Here is a 16242-nt window from a genome sequence, read left to right as displayed (position 1 = left end):
TATGGCACCTATACCGGGTTATGAACCGATTTGGACCATACGTCGCACAAATGTTGGAAGTGATACTAAACCACCACATGCTAAATTACAGATTAACAAATCGGATAAGAATTGCGCCTTCTAAAAGCTCAAGAAGTCAAGACCCAAGATCGATTTATATGGCAGCTATGAACAGATTTTGACCATACTTAGCACAATTGTTGTGAAAGTGATATCAAAACACTACTTGCAAAATTTCAGTCAAATCAGACGAGAACTGCGCCCTCAGACGGACGGACAGACGGACGAACATGGCTAGTTCGACTTAAAATTTCACGACGATCAAGAATATATATACTTTGTGGGGTCTTAGACGCATATTTCGAGGTGTAACAAACAGAATGACGAAATTAGTATACCCCCATCCTATGGTGGAGGGTATAAAAAAAACAGTTCTAAACCGACATCCTAATATGTAGTCAAATGTTGTAGGTTAAATAAAAAGAAAAGTATATAGAAATATATCAAAGCCAATTTCTTTCTTCATATTGGAATAAAATAAACTGTAAAGATAAATTATAGGTTCATTTAGTATCTATGTACCATATAAAAGAAAACACAATCAAAATTTCTCTTAAAAATATAGACTAAAAATTATTTTATTTCGCTGCAATTCAAAATCTCAGGTTACAATTATCGTATAAATTTCCTAAAATGCATTGGAAGCTGCCACATATACAGCCATCATTGTTGTAAAACTAATGGCGGTCATGGTAACAGCACCATCATCTTCATCATCTGGCTTTTCGGTGGTGGTAGGTGTAGTTGCGGTGGATGTTGCTTCATTCTCGAGCTGTTAAGGAAAACTCATTTCATTAGACTATTTCGATGGGTAAATAAGAAAAATTCAATACATACCGCAATGCTTAGTTTATGTCTCAATTCTTCGCAACGAGTTCTTTGATCATTGACAGTGGTAGCAATGCGACAAATGGTATGGAGTAGGCAGCCATTGTCGCAACCGCCTGCTAGAGCAGGGTCAGCTGAGGTCATCTTGAAGCGCCAGAACTGAAAAAAAATTTTTTTATTTTTTTTTTATTAAATATGAAGATATTTATAAATAAAATTTATTTTTACAATAAATATTGGGTTGCCCAAAAAGTAATTGCGGATTTTTTAAAAGAAAGTAAATGCATTTTTAATAAAACTTAGAATGAACTTTAATCAAATATACTTTTTTTACACTTTTTTTCTAAAGCAAGGTAAAATTAACAGCTGATAACTGACAGAAGAATGAATGCAATTACAGAGTCACAAGCTGTGAAAAAATTTGTCAACGCCGACTATATGAAAAATCCGCAATTACTTTTTGGGCAACCCAATATATAGGATATATTGATTGGATAGACTATTAGGGTCGAATTCCTCTTTATGAGTCTTATTTGAGCCCATGTACCGACAGAAGACAAGTACGAACTAATAAATGTCTCGAAAATGATATAACAATTGTGCTAGAAGACTTAAGGAATATTAATTCCACATGAAAAAGAGAGAATAAAACAAGTAAGGACGAGCTACAGTCGGGCGAAGCCTACCTTTTGATACCCTACACCACATTGGATATGCAGGCTAAGTGGTCGAAGATCGATTGATAAATGGGTTAGCAAAGGCCTTAAAAGTGAACTTATACATGGGAGCTATATCTAAATCTAAACAAATTTCTATGAAATTCACCAATAATGTCGAGATTTATATGAGAACACCTCGTGCCAAATTTCGTGAGAATCGGTTTACAAATGATGATATAATTGCAATTTTAGCCCAAATCGGAGGAACATATATATCGGAGCTATATCTAAATCTGAACCGATTTCTATTAAATTCAATAGCAGTACCGGGAGTCATAAGTGAATCATTTGTGCCAATTTTCGTGTGAATAGGTTAACAAATGACCAAATTATTGCTATACTTGTCCAAATCGAACGAACATATATATGGGAGCTATACCTAAATCTGAACCGATTTGTATGAAATTCACGAACAATGTCGAGACTTATAAGGAAACCACTAGTGCCAAATTTCGTGAGAATTGGTTTACAAATGACGATATAATTGCAATTTTAGTCCAAATCGGACGAACATATATGTGGGAGCTATATCTAAATCTGAGCCAATTTCTATGAAATTCGCAAATAATGTTGAGACTTATGAGATAACCCCTCGTGCTGAATTTCGTGACAATCAATTTACAAATGACGATATAATTGCAATTTTAGTCCAAATCGGACAAACATATATATGAGAGCTATAACCAAATCTGAGCCGATTTCTATGAAATTCAGTAATAATGTCGAGACTTATAAGAGAATCACTAGTGCCAACTTTCCTGAGAATCGGTGTTGTGGACCCCCAGTGTGGAAAGTGGGTAGAATTTCGTGCTCTACTTCCAAATACCTCTCATTTGAGCCCCATATTGCCATGATCGGTAAATATGAATGTCCGATTTAGAGGTTTTTTCGGGTGTAAGGTGGTCTCCCAGACACTTAGCCTTCAAAAAAATATAAGCATAGTGCTCTACTTTCAAATACTATTTGTTTAAACCCAATATTGCTATTGATTTAAGGAAAGTTTATGGGATGAAGCGTTTCCCAAACGCTTGACCTCAAAATTTGTTATCAAATTCGTTTTCTAATCTTAAATACTTTTCATTTGAGCCACATATTGCCATGGTCGGTAAATTTGTACTCACTCTTTTGGGAAAGGGGCGGTGCCCCAAATACATGTTCCCACATTTGGATATCACATTCGTATTCTACTCCCAAATATCTCTTTTTGAGCCCCATATTTCGATGGTCAGTAAATAATTGCTGTTTGTGGGGTGTTTTGGGGAAGGGGTAGACCCCCAGCAAATTGGTCCCGAAAGTGGGTATAAATTTCGTGCTCTACTCCCCAAAACCATTCATTTGACATGGTTGGTAAATATGTACGATTTATGTCGAACTCCACTCTTTTAAGGCCCAAATTGTCATGGTGAGCAAATACGTTCTACTTGGGGGATGTGGCGTCACTCAGTGACTTGGCTCTGCAAATATTGGGTTGCCTAAAAAGTAATTGCGGATTTTTTAAAATAAAGTAAATGCTATTTTAATAAAACTTAGAATGAACTTTAATCAGATATACTTTTTTACATTTTTTTTCTAAAGCAAGCTAAAAGTAAAAGCTGATAGCTGACAGAAGAAAGAATGCAATTACAGAGTCACAAGCTATGAAAAAATTTGTCAACGCCAACTATATGAAAAATTCGCAATTACTTTTTGGGCAACCCAATATATATCAGATTCGTGTTCCACTTTAAAATACCTCTTCCTCCTCACATAGCAATGGTCAGCAAATAAGCCCTTTTTGAGTGGTGCTATGGGGTGGGGTGGCGCCATAGACACTTTTCCCGAATATTTAAATTAGATTCGTGCTTTACTCCCAAAGACCTTTCATTTAAGCCCCATATTGCTATGGTCGTAAATTTGTCGTCTTTAGGAGGTGTTTTTGGAGACGGGCGGCCCCCCAAACACTTGGTCCCACATTTGGATATGGCATTCGTATTCTACACACAAATACCTTTTATTTGAGCCCGATATTGCCATGGTCCGTAAATAAATCCTGTTTGGGGGATGGGGAAGGGGTGGACCCCAGAAACTTGGTCCCACATTTGGATGTCAAATTCGTATTCTACTCGCAAATATCTTTCATTTGAGTCCCATATTGCCATGGTCGGTAAATATGTCCGATTTAGGGGTGTTTTGGGGGTTAGGGTGGTCCCCCAAACACTTGATCCGAAAATTGGATATCAGATATGTTTCCTTATCGTCAAAACCTTCCATTTGAGTCCCATATTGTTATGATTGGTCAAATATATATTTGGAAGGTTTTGAGGTGGGGCGTCCCCCCAAGGTGCCCCATCCAAAATTTGGATACCAAATTTTTGTTTTTGCGTTACTATAAGAAATAAAACATATTTCGAACAATTGATTCTTATATATAAGATATAGTCCGATCTTAACCACATTAGGTTTAAGTGCCGAGAAGCTTTTTACTAGTAACAGTGAAATTGGGTAATAAATGCGCCGTTCATGTGATTAAGCCCTAATTCGAATGTTCGATCTATATGACGGCTATATCTAAATTTGGTCCGATCTATATCTAAATTTGGTCCGATATGGACGACAATATTTGGGTTGGATGTCGGGAGGCTCAATGTTTCAAATTTAAGCTTAATCGGCGTACCGATCTATATGGCCATATATGGTCCCTATTCGGGACAGATATTGGGAGCCTTCATACAACTCATAGTTCCAAATTTCGGCGAAGTCGGGTAATAAATGCGTCTGTTATAGGCCTAAGACCCAGCCTACATCGGTATACCGGTCTATATGGCAGCAATATGTAAATATGGTCCGCTATACACCACATTCGGGTCGGATGTTAAGGCCTCTAGTGCAACTCACTGTTTCAAATTTCAGCAAAATCGGAGAATATATGCGCCTTTTATAGTCTTTTGGACCATAAAGCTGAAGATCGGTCTCTAAGCCAGCTATATATCTACATATAGCCCAATCTGGACCATATTTAGGACAGATGTGGGGATTCTTGATACAACTCACTTTTTTTTCAACAAAATCGGGTAAAAAGGCCTGTTATAGGCCTAAGACGCAAAATCGGCAGATCGGTCTATATGACAGCCAGGGACGTAACCAGAGGGGCCCTCGGACCCATTTAAAGGCAACAAGACACTTCCAAATCCAAATTTTATTACGATACCTTTTTCCTAACTCGAGCTAGAATTTTTCTAAGGCAGCCCTATTTTTGGGTATTTTTCGTTGTTAATGCGATCCTGGGCACATGGAGCAGCAGCAAGAGCCGTTGCCGTTTTATAACGTTCGAAGCCATTATTTTTGCACTGTGTTGGCAATCAGTGTAAAATTCAGCTCTGACTTAATGACCAAATTCCACCGCCGAAGTGTCAGCTCCAGCATCCAATAGCTACCAAAATCAAAAAAAATAAGGTGTCTTTTCCAATTTCACAGTAACAAGAATTGTGGAAATTTTCTATTTTGATAAAATGTGGGGTCGGTCCCCCCAAATAAAATCCTGGCTACGTCCCTGATGGCAGCTATATCCAAATATGTCTCGATCTAGACCATTTTTGTTTCGGATTTCAGCGGGCCTAATAAATCTCACTATGCCAAATTTCAGTGAAATCGGGTAATAAATGCGCCTGTTATAGGCGTAAGACCCTAAATCGCCCAGACCCGCCTATATGGCAGCTATATCTAAATATAATCCGATGTGGCCCATTCAAAAACTTAACCTGCGTATAGAAGAAAAACGAGTCTGTGCAAAATTTCAACTCTATATCATTGTAGCCTGATTACAACTGACGGACACACGGACGGACAGAGACACGTACATCGTTAAATCGTCTTAGAATGAAACGGTCCGAGATACCATATAGGGTCGGAAATGGATATTTCGATGTGTTACAAACAGATTGACTAATTGAATATACCCCCTATCCTATGGTGGTGGGTAGAAAAATTTAGTGTGAAGTGTACGTACCTTTCTAAGCAAATCTGGATGGTCGGCCATAACATCGAGTAAGGCATCAATAGAAGCTGGACTAAGATCCTTGACGTCGTACTCTTCTGAGAAGGTATATTCCTTGTACCATTTTGGTTGGGCAGATTCACCAGCCAAATTGGCTTCAGTCAAATTGAAAAGCCAGGTTTCGTGATCAACAACTTGCTGTAAAGATAAAGAAAAAAATTAAATTTCAAAACAAAAATAATTTAAAATAAAATAATTTTTTGTTAAAAAAAAATAAACAAGTTTTATTTTATTCTAAAACAAAATAGAATAAAATAAAAGGAAAATTGTTTGAAATTGAATAATGGCTCATAGTTTTGTTAAGCTTATTTTTTTTCTGCTAAACTTACATAACTTTGGGGTTCCACATGGTAAACGCGATAATTGGGATTTCTGTAAGAGAATGTAGTCATAGCACCACCATTCCATGACATGCCAATGGCATGACCATTCGAATAATGAACATTCATTTCATCCTTATGGGTATGACCATTGAAAATGCCACTGATGGTATGGCGGAAACGCGCAATAAGACGATTATATTCACGAGACCAAACATTCCAGCAGGTACCATCACCAGAGGGTATATGAGCCAAGATATGAACATTTTCGTTGGCCTTTTCGGCAGACAAGAGGACATCATGCAACCACATTAATTGAGTCTTCATATCGGTACCATTGAAGAATAGCCACCAATTGTCCGTGTAGCAATCGTTATCATTCAGGGCCACAATGCGGAATCCAGATTTCACCAATGTGGTGTAATAGCCACCCTTGAGAATGGTGTCCCTGGTGTCTTCGGGTAAATATTTCGACCATACCTTATAGAGGTGTTCGTAGAAGGGTTTGGAGCTAAACTCTTCGGGAACATAGTCAGGGGCAAACCTGTGAGAAATGAAAAACAACTTTTATATATGGGGAACTAAAAGCTTAAAAAATTCAAGATTTTTCCTCTCTTCTTTAAAGAAGGATTTTAGTAATGATTGCGAGCCAACTAAGAAAAACTTTAAAATAGTTATGTTAATCTTTAAATTTATGTCGCTATGTACAAATTGCTCTCAAGAATTGAATTTAATTTTTCTTCAAGAATGACTTCCTTTTTGGTATATTTTGAAAAATCTCATTTTTATAGCCTACATTGTAGCATGGAGTTATACAAATATCGTAATTCCGTTTGTAACACATCGATATATTGGTCTAAGACCCCATGCGATGTATATAAAGGGTGATTTTTTTGAGGTTAGGATTTTCATGCATTAGTATTTGACAGATCACGTGGGATTTCAGACATGGTGTCAAAGAGAAAGATGCTCAGTATGCTTTGACATTTCATCATGAATAGACTTACTAACGAGCAACGCTTGCAAATCATTGAATTTTATTACCAAAATCAGTGTTCGGTTCGAAATGTGTTCATTCACCTAACGTTGCGTCCAACAGCATCTTTGAAAAAATACGGTCCAATGATTCCACCAGCGTACAAACCACACCAAACAGTGCATTTTTCGGGATGCATGGGCAGTTCTTGAACGGCTTCTGGTTGCTCTTCACTCCAAATGCGGCAATTTTGCTTATTTACGTAGCCATTCAACCAGAAATGAGCCTCATCGCTGAACGGTGAATGAACACATTTCGAACCGAACACTGATTTTGGTAATAAAATTCAATGATTTGCAAGCGTTGCTCGTTAGTAAGTCTATTCATGATGAAATGTCAAAGCATACTGAGCATCTTTCTCTTTGACACCATGTCTGAAATCCCACGTGATCTGTCAAATACTAATGCATGAAAATCCTAACCTCAAAAAAATCACCCTTTATTAGGTATGGTGTGCTACTATCAAAATCCTTAATTGTTTTCCATGGTACTCCCCGAAGTTGGTTCATATCTGGTATAGTATCCCAACATAGCGTCGGTAACTGCAAGACGCGAAAGCCGGGCAATGACAAAGCAAATGCTGCAACGTCTCATCATCTTCCCCGCATGACCTACACATGTCATCACTTGCTGCATCGATTTTACATAAGTGAGCTATACTGACATCCTTCTTACTTCCATTCAGTAATAGACTTGTCTTCTCACGATCTGGATCCCTCATACGATTTACCCCGTCCTACCGACCGTTTCGCTGTTCTACAGGGTTGCATGCGCAATCGTCACACACGCCCTTAACTCGGATTGCGTCGACCCGAAAGGCTTCGGGATAACCAAGTTTATTGACGGCAGTCCTCTGACCTTCACCGCCAAATCTTCTGCCCTTTCATTCCCCCTTACTCCGTTATGGCCCGGCACCCAAACGATGCGGATTTTCCCATCCTCAGAGAAGGCGTTAATCTCCTTCTTGCAATGTAAGACTGTTCGTGACCTCACCGTCCTGGTTGTTATTACCGTTATGGCAATTTTACTGTCCGTAAAGATGTTCACACTCATCGTCCTGGCGTTAGTACCACACCACCTCACGCATTCCGTGATCGTCCGAATTTCCGCCTGCAGGACCGTATTATGGTCAAGCAGTATAAAACAGTCCCTGGGTTCTCCATGTAGACCCCCAGGCCCACTTTGTCCTCTAGCTTTGATCAATTCGTGTAACATGATCTTCCAGATGGCAAAACTAGGGTTCCGTCAACCCAAGACTATGCCGCCGGCAGCAGTGCCTCACACTCGACCTCAAGGTTCATCTCAGGTATCCGATAGGCAACCTCTTTCCTTGCATCCAGGTTTCCTATCGTCGCCTCGATTGTACCGCGATGGTCCCTTCCTCAATCCAGTCTCCCATTGCCTTAAGTCTCATAGCCGCGTGGCTGTCCCACATTTAATCGGTATGTCAATGGGTCGGGTCGTAAAAATGTCTTAGTATCAAAAAAAAAAAATTTTTTACGAAAAGAAAAATTTTCTTAAAACGTTGGAAATTTTAATACATTTAAACTTTGTTATTTATGTTAACCAAAAAATATTTGCCTGTTTTTAAAGATTTTAAAGTTAAGGATTATTAATTCTTTTATTTACGAAAAATTTATTGGCATCAAGTAAAAGATCTTTCGCAAAAGGAAAATTTTCCTTAAAAAATTGGAAAATTTGGTAGCTCTAAATTTAGTTCCTTAACATGGGCCCAATTTTCCCAAAAAAAATTTTGGAAGTTTATTTGAGTCAAGTATTTAAAATACTACAATACTATTAAAGAAAATTTTCTTAAGATTATGTACAAAATCTAACAAAGATTTTTAAGTCAAGTATCAAAAATACAACTATTAAAGAAAAATTTCTTAATATTAAGCACAAAATCTAACAGAAATTGGTACTTAGGTGGGAACATAATAACAGACATTATCATCTTGGAACATGTTATGGAAAACTATTAAGAATTTTGTAAGTAGCACCGAATTCCTAACTCAGATTTTCCTTTACGAGGTTACTTTATAGTATTTCGAGCGCACAACTAGCCGAATATTGCCTTAATTGTATGCATGGGGCGGAATAATATCCACACCCTCTTTTCAACCTAACCTTACTTAACCTAAGTACAAAATTTTTCCTTAAAGGAAATTTTTCCTTAAAAGTTTTTCTGTGGTTCAATGTTCCGTAGAAAAATTTCCTAACATTACACGATTTTATTGTTAAGGATAAATGATACCACTATTTAGGAAACATTTCTTAATATCAAGTAAAATGTCTTTCACCAAAGGGATTTTTTCCTTAAGAAGTTGGAATTTTGCCACCTTTGGCCCAAATTTCCCAAAAAAATGTCCTAAATTTCAGCGATTTCAAAGGTAAAGAATAATGGTCTTATTCACAAAACGTAATGAAGCCTTAAAATAGGTCTATTTGGCATTCCTATAAAGGAGGTATGTCAAGGTGTAATAATTGTAGTATTTAAAAAAAATTTCTGTGTTACTTGATACACAGAAAATTTTCTTAAAACTATCATACAAGAAAATTGTTTTCTTAAAAATATGAAAATTTGAGTTTAAATTTTGTTCTTTATGTTTGGCTGAAATCTGTGAAATTCATTTATATTTTTTTTTTTCAACTGACAATACTTACATATTCAATGGATGCGGCTCATGATTACCAATAGTGGGGTAAACTGGCACATCGTTAAAAACTTCATAGATTCTATTGGTGACCTTTTCATAGATATCTTGATTTCTCTTTTCGGCGGTGGCCCAGACCATATGATCAATAACATCACCAGTTTGATAGATATAATCCACTTTATGAGTTTCCTTAATATGGGTCAAGGCATTGTCGAATGTATGCCAAGGTAAATCACAATCACGATAATCACCCCAATAGCCAGCAGCCTTAGAGGTACCTTGAGCCACATCCTTATGACGTTGACAGCACATGGGCTCATCACATTCGGCCAAGGAGCCGGGCTCATACAAAGGATCATGATGTATATCGGTGACATGTAAAATCTTCAAATCATTCGAACTCTTGGCAGGAATATCCGATTTGGGTGCTGTGGCGGCAGGCACACTATCATCCACATCCAAAGTCCATTCGTAATCGGGATGTGAGCCAACATTGCAGAAACCAAATTGCATGAACATGCCACAGAATTCACGTGAATCAATGGCGGTATTCTGTATAATATATTGAGCATGTTCCCAGTGAATCTCAAAGAGTTCACCACAAACTTCTTCAGTTTGTATATCAAGGCGATCACAGAAACCAATGACGAATTTTTTCACATAATCACGATTGTCCTGACCATGCAGCTCTCCATCTTCCTCGCGGAAACTGCGGGCAATGACATTCATCATAGCCCTACATGTGGTGCAAACGAAGAACTCATCCACAGCTCCCAATTCGTGGATTTCCTTGGTGAAAATATCCTTTTTACTATGGGACTTGGCCAGCTGGGTAGATATCTGGCGTAGAGAGGCTGATTCGATACCAGTCTTCATAAATTTGATATATTCCTCGGCAAGTTTACGAGCAATCTCATCTGTGGGATAGAGTGATGGAGATAATAGTTTTCAAGTATTTTGGATTTTGTATTTTGTATTTGAAGTTCAGGTTTGCAGATAAGATTAAGGTTTTCGTTGGAATTGTTTTGCTTGCCAAAACAGCACTTGACAATATTTTATAACATATCATAATTCATCAGTTTGTAAGAAAGTAAAAAGTACAAGTGGAGAGTCATATTGATAAGAAAATCCAAAATATCATGTTTTTGTTCAAAGGGGTATTGATTTTTTTTTTCTAAATTTTTATAGTATATTTTTAATTCCAGAGGAAATTTTTCATACAACTTTCACTTTGCATCCAATTTATTTTTCACTTTGTGTATTTAATTTTAGTTTTTTTTTTTGTACAGCTTGCAGTACGAATATAACTGTCCTTAGCACACAATGTTATATAACATCAATGAAGTTGTATTCTTCCTTTCCTTAGCTTTGTTTTTACATCCATATCACTTTTTTCACTTCTTTAATCCTTTTCACTCTCCTGCTATTGCCTCACTCACCGGATACTGCTGATAGAACCGCATCATTGGCTGTGAATTCTCTTGGTACTCCTGGCAAATTCACGGCCAATGTTGAGGCCAACAGCGTTGCTGCAAACACCACCGAAATAATCCTCATTTTCTTCAAAAGTAGACGATTAAGCCGATCTAAACCTTTAAAGTCTACTGAGCTTTCTAGCCAGGCGGCTACCGCCATTTATAGATTTGGTTTAAGAATAATAGTAGAGGTATTTAATAGCTTGTGCCATATTATCATGGCCTTTGTCGTTTTTTTTTGATTAGCTACAACTTTGGTTATCAATAAATCGTCCATAAACTATAATCAAATCTTTTGGGAAAGTTCAATTGTTGGCGTTTTCTTTCTAATCGGCATATAAAGATAGGAAGATTAATATTTTACCATAGAAGCAACAACAAGAAGCAATCTATGTGCACTGGTGTTTGAAAATCGATGGCCCTTATCTTAAATGACCACACACTTAAACGTATTAAATTGCCTGTAAACAAGTTAGCAAATTAGGAATAGCAGAAATATTAATAACGGCGCTTATTAATTATAATTTAATGAAAATCTAATTTTGGAGAAGCTTTCTGTAGATATAGAATTTTTGGTATGGAAATTTCATCTTCATCATGACCAATAAAAAAGTTTCCGATTAAGTTCTATATGTGAAAAATCTAATCAAACAAACTGAAACTTGGAGACTCAAAAGGGATTCAAACTGCCAGGCTGTATACTGCATTTGTCAGCCAGTCTATGCAACACAGTAGCATTCAAGACGACACATCAAGGAACTAATCTTGACGGTGTGTAGCTGCCGCTATCTCAGGGGCTAAGTACCTAGGCGTAATACTTGACCAGAGATTTAAGTGGAGAAGAAATACCCTGGAGATATAGAGAGGATTGAATTCGCTGAAATCTCTCCGTAAAATGATAGATACGAGTTGGAGGCTTAGGTCGCGGAGGTATTCTGAATGTACTGCTATGATTTCGCAGATTCTCATTTATAAGTGTCAAGTATAGTTTCAGGTTTTAAAGTAAGGTTGCCCCCGTAAAATTATTGGTAGATGCTAAGCGCGTTCGTCGGTACCATCTCGATAAGATAAGAGTAGCGCCCCGAGTTGCAAATACAAATGTGCCTGTAAACATTCAATTAAGCAACAGCAGCAAACTTTTTACATATCAATGAGTGCTCTCCGATTAAGTTCAACAATGTGGGGCTTCCTTTTTTTAGGCGTGTTCGAACAACACCTCTTTGAGGAGAAGTTTTAACATGGCATGGTACCTCACAGATGTCGCTGGCATTAGGAGAGGATAACCAACGCTGAACATGTTTTGTTACGTTCTCGCCAAATTCGATTCCAGGCGTTCAGCGTTAGAGACTGAACATATTTTGTTACGTTCTCGCCAGATTCCATTCCAGGCGTTCAGCGTTAGAGACGGAACATTTTTTGTTACGTTCTCGCCAGATTCGATTCCAGGCGTTCAGCGTTAAAGACTAACCTCTGCGCTACGGTGGCCGCCAAAGCGCCTCGAGTGAGGCCTTTGCGATGTAGATTGTCCTTACACTGGGGGAGTCGAGAACCTAGTGTTCCGGTTTAAGATTGTATGTGCGCACTGGAGTAGGGGCCTGTATTAAGTTCTTAGGAGTACGGAAATCATATGGACCTCTACAACAATGAAAAGTATACTGTCAGTGGAGGTTTTAGCTATATTGAGGTCGGAGCTTCTTTGTAGAATAGACACTTTCTATGATGAATATTTTACACAACATTTGCCCCAATAGCCAGCGCCTCGATCGTCTGCGCTCCTTTTTCAAACTCTGAAACCAAGTTTCTAATGATTCAAGTCTTTCACCACTTGATCTTTTCAACGGAGTTGTGGTCCGTTCCGGTTTGCGTGTACCACAGCGCGTAATTGCAAAAGACTTTGCCACTGGTGCTTCTCCATTCATTTTGGCAACGTGACCTAGCCAACGCAACCGTTGTATTCTGATACATTAATGTAAAAAAAAACAATTTGTTTTGAGAGTTGACGTTCTATCGAGATCATGTGTAAAATTTAAAGGCCCTAGGTGGTCGAGACACTTCTTGGAAGGGCTCTAAGGTTGGTTACAGCTGAGGTGCTATCGAGATCATGTGTAAAATGTAAAGTTCCTAGGTGGTCGAGGCACTTCTTGGAAGGGCCCTAAGTTTGGTCACCTCGGCATTTCGAAAAATTGTTCGGAATGCCAAATCTTCATTTGGGGCCCGATTTCCAAAATTAATTTTTAGCTGGATAGAAATAAGTCAGCTTTAGTTCTATAATATTTTCCCTGGTTTCTGGGTAAATCGACTTAAAATTTTGGCCGAGATTGCTTAGAACCACAAAGGAATTTGTGGTTCGATTTTCATTTTGAAGAATAATTTAGATTAATGACAAAATTCACAATGACTTGCTGTAGTATGTGTCAACATCTGATACTTCAGTTAAAAGTTATGCATTTTAAAAATCCAAAATTTTACAATTTTGGATTTTTAAAGTATTTTCATTGGTTAAAAAAAACTTGATTAATTTTTTCTGATTTTTGTAAAAATTGCAGATGCGTTTTAAGTGAAGTTTGAACTAGATATGTGAACTTGAACGGGTGAAATATATACTTCATAATTTTTATAAAAAAACAAGTAAAAAGGCATTAAGTTCGGCCGGGCCGAACTTTGGATAACCACCACCTTGGATATATATGTAAACCCCTTTTCGCCGAAATCTGGTGAAAATTGGATAACTTAAGAACCCAAATTCGATACGGACATTGAGCGGTCCAATAAATATAACAAATAACAAAATATTGGACTTTTTGGCTGCTAAATCCAAATATAAACCGATCTGAACCACATTAAGATCAGATATTGCAAGGCTCAAAAAAACTCACTGATTTAAATTTCAGCGAAATCGGGTGATATTTGAAGCTTTTATGGGCTTCAGACCCCTTATCGGCAGATCGTCCTATGTGGCAGCTATATCTCTATATATATATAGTCCGATCTAAACCATATTTAAGTCGGATGTCGGGAGGCCTAAAACTACTGTGTTTCAAATTTCAGCGAAATCGGATAAAAAATAAAGAATTTATAGGCTTCAGACTCTTTAGACCGGGAGATCGGTCTATATGGCAGCTATATCTAAATATAGTCCGAGCTGAACCATGTTTGGATATTGGGGTCGGATGTCGGGAGGTCTAAAACTACTCATTCTTTAAAATTTTAGCGAAACCGGTTACAAAATAAAGCATTTCTGGGCTCCAGACCCTTTATCGGCAGATCGGTCTATATGACAGCTATATCTAAATATAGTCCGATCTGAATCATATTTTGGTCATATGTTAGGAAGCCTGAAACTACTCACTGTTTCAAATTTCAGCGAAATCGATTAAAAAATAAAGCATTTATAAGCATTAGGCCTTTAGGCTTTCAAATTTCTCCATTTTCTTTATATGCTCAGGTGTACAAAACGTTGTGGGAGTTGATGTCACCCATGTTTTCTTATCTCCATTCACTGAAAGCGGCTTTATAGTCAACAAAGATATAATAAAAGTTCAACTGTGCATCTCGATCTATTCCAGAATTTGGTGCAGTGTGGTTTATGGTGGATTTACTATGTCTAAGGCCGCATGGTTAAGGCCTAATAATCTCGTTGACTTTAGATTTTGATCTTTCACACAGAAGGCTACAGGGTATCTTGTATACGATGGGAAGGAGACTTATTCCTCTGTCTTGTCTCTTTTCTTGAGTTAGGAACATAGTAAATGCTGAGGTTCCAATAATAGGGAAAGCTTTCTTCAGACCAGATCGCACAGACGAGCTGATGCATACGCCTTATCAGCATGTCGCCTCTGATCTTAAATAGTTCAGCTGGCAAACCATCGGTTCCTGCGGCCTTGTTGTTCTTAGTCGCGTCACTGCTACTTGGACCTCATTCTGACTATTCTATATCATCATAAGGGATTGGTTATGCGTTATCCTCTTCATCGCCATCGTTGGACACTAGCAGCTGGGTAAAATGTTCTTTCCATATCCTCAGCCCACAGTAACTTATACAGTTACCAGATTTCCTTCTTTGTCTCTGCAGGAGTATGTGCCTGCATAAAAGTTATCGGTTTTATGTTTGATTTTTGGTAGAATTTGTGTGTGAATTTGTCTGACTTCTGTACATCGCTCACACCCATGTCTTTCCATTTCCTTTTCATACCCTACACCACTACTGTGGTACAGAGTATTATAACTTAGTGCATTTGTTTGCAACACCCAGAAGGAAGAGAGATAGGCCCATTGTTTAGTAAACCGATCGACTCAGAATCACATGTGTACAAACTACAGATCGCAATTTTCATCCGATCGTATTCAAATTTGGTACGAACATGTTTTCCGGCCCAGAGACGAAGCCTATTGAAATTGGAAAAAATCGGTTCAGATTTGGATGTAGCTTCCAGATATATGTTCGACCGATTTGCAGTAATAATGCAATAAAATGGTAATTTGTTAATCAATTCTCTTGAAATTTTGTACTAAGGATTTTCTATTAACTCTCGATATTACTGTTGAATTTCATAGAAATCGGTTCAGAATTATATATAGCTCTCATATACATATATCGCCCGATTTTCACTCCTAGAGCCACTGCAAGCGCATTTATTGACCAACCTTGCCGCAAACTTTGCAGAACGCTTTCCTCGACGACTATTACAATATTCATAAAGTTTTCTCGAAATCGGTTCAGATTTAGATATAGGTCCCATATATATATGTTTGTCCGATTTGCAGTAATAATGCCATAAATGGTCATTTGTTAATCGATTCTCTTGAAATTTGGTACGAAGGTTTTTCTCCTGACTCTCGACATTAATGGTGAGTTTCATAGAAATCGATTCAGATTTAGATATTGCTCTCATATATATGTTCGTCCAATTTTGGGAAATATTGCAATAAAGTGCTCATTTGTTAACCGTAGTTATAACAGTTTCAACATATTTGCTCTAAATTTGATACTTTACTTTACTTTAATTGGCTATGACAGAATATTTGTTGCACTAGCCGAACGTAGAATAGCGTTCCAAGCGCCTCGATCTTCTGCGCTCATTCTAAAATCTCTGACACCAAGTTTCGAGGTGTCT

At 37.7% G+C, this 16242-nt stretch overlaps 1 protein-coding gene across 1 annotated transcript; it reads right to left on the bottom strand.

The window, feature by feature from the left end:
- Nucleotides 1–607: 607 nt before the first annotated feature.
- On the bottom strand, nt 608–11258 carry LOC131994928 (sphingomyelin phosphodiesterase 1-like). Its single transcript, XM_059362098.1, has 6 exons — nt 11093–11258; nt 9661–10570; nt 5970–6504; nt 5593–5778; nt 898–1047; nt 608–832 (listed from the first exon to the last, which is right to left on the bottom strand). The coding sequence occupies exons 1-6, from the start codon at nt 11208–11210 to the stop codon at nt 689–691; spliced, it is 2043 nt and encodes a 680-aa protein (XP_059218081.1). The 5' UTR covers nt 11211–11258; the 3' UTR covers nt 608–688.
- Nucleotides 11259–16242: the final 4984 nt, after the last annotated feature.

This window comes from Stomoxys calcitrans, chromosome 2, assembly GCF_963082655.1.
Source record: "Stomoxys calcitrans chromosome 2, idStoCalc2.1, whole genome shotgun sequence".
NCBI classification, from domain to species: Eukaryota; Metazoa; Arthropoda; class Insecta; order Diptera; family Muscidae; genus Stomoxys; species Stomoxys calcitrans.
Note: the sequence above shows the minus strand (reverse complement) of the source record. Positions and strands in the feature narration are given on the sequence as shown.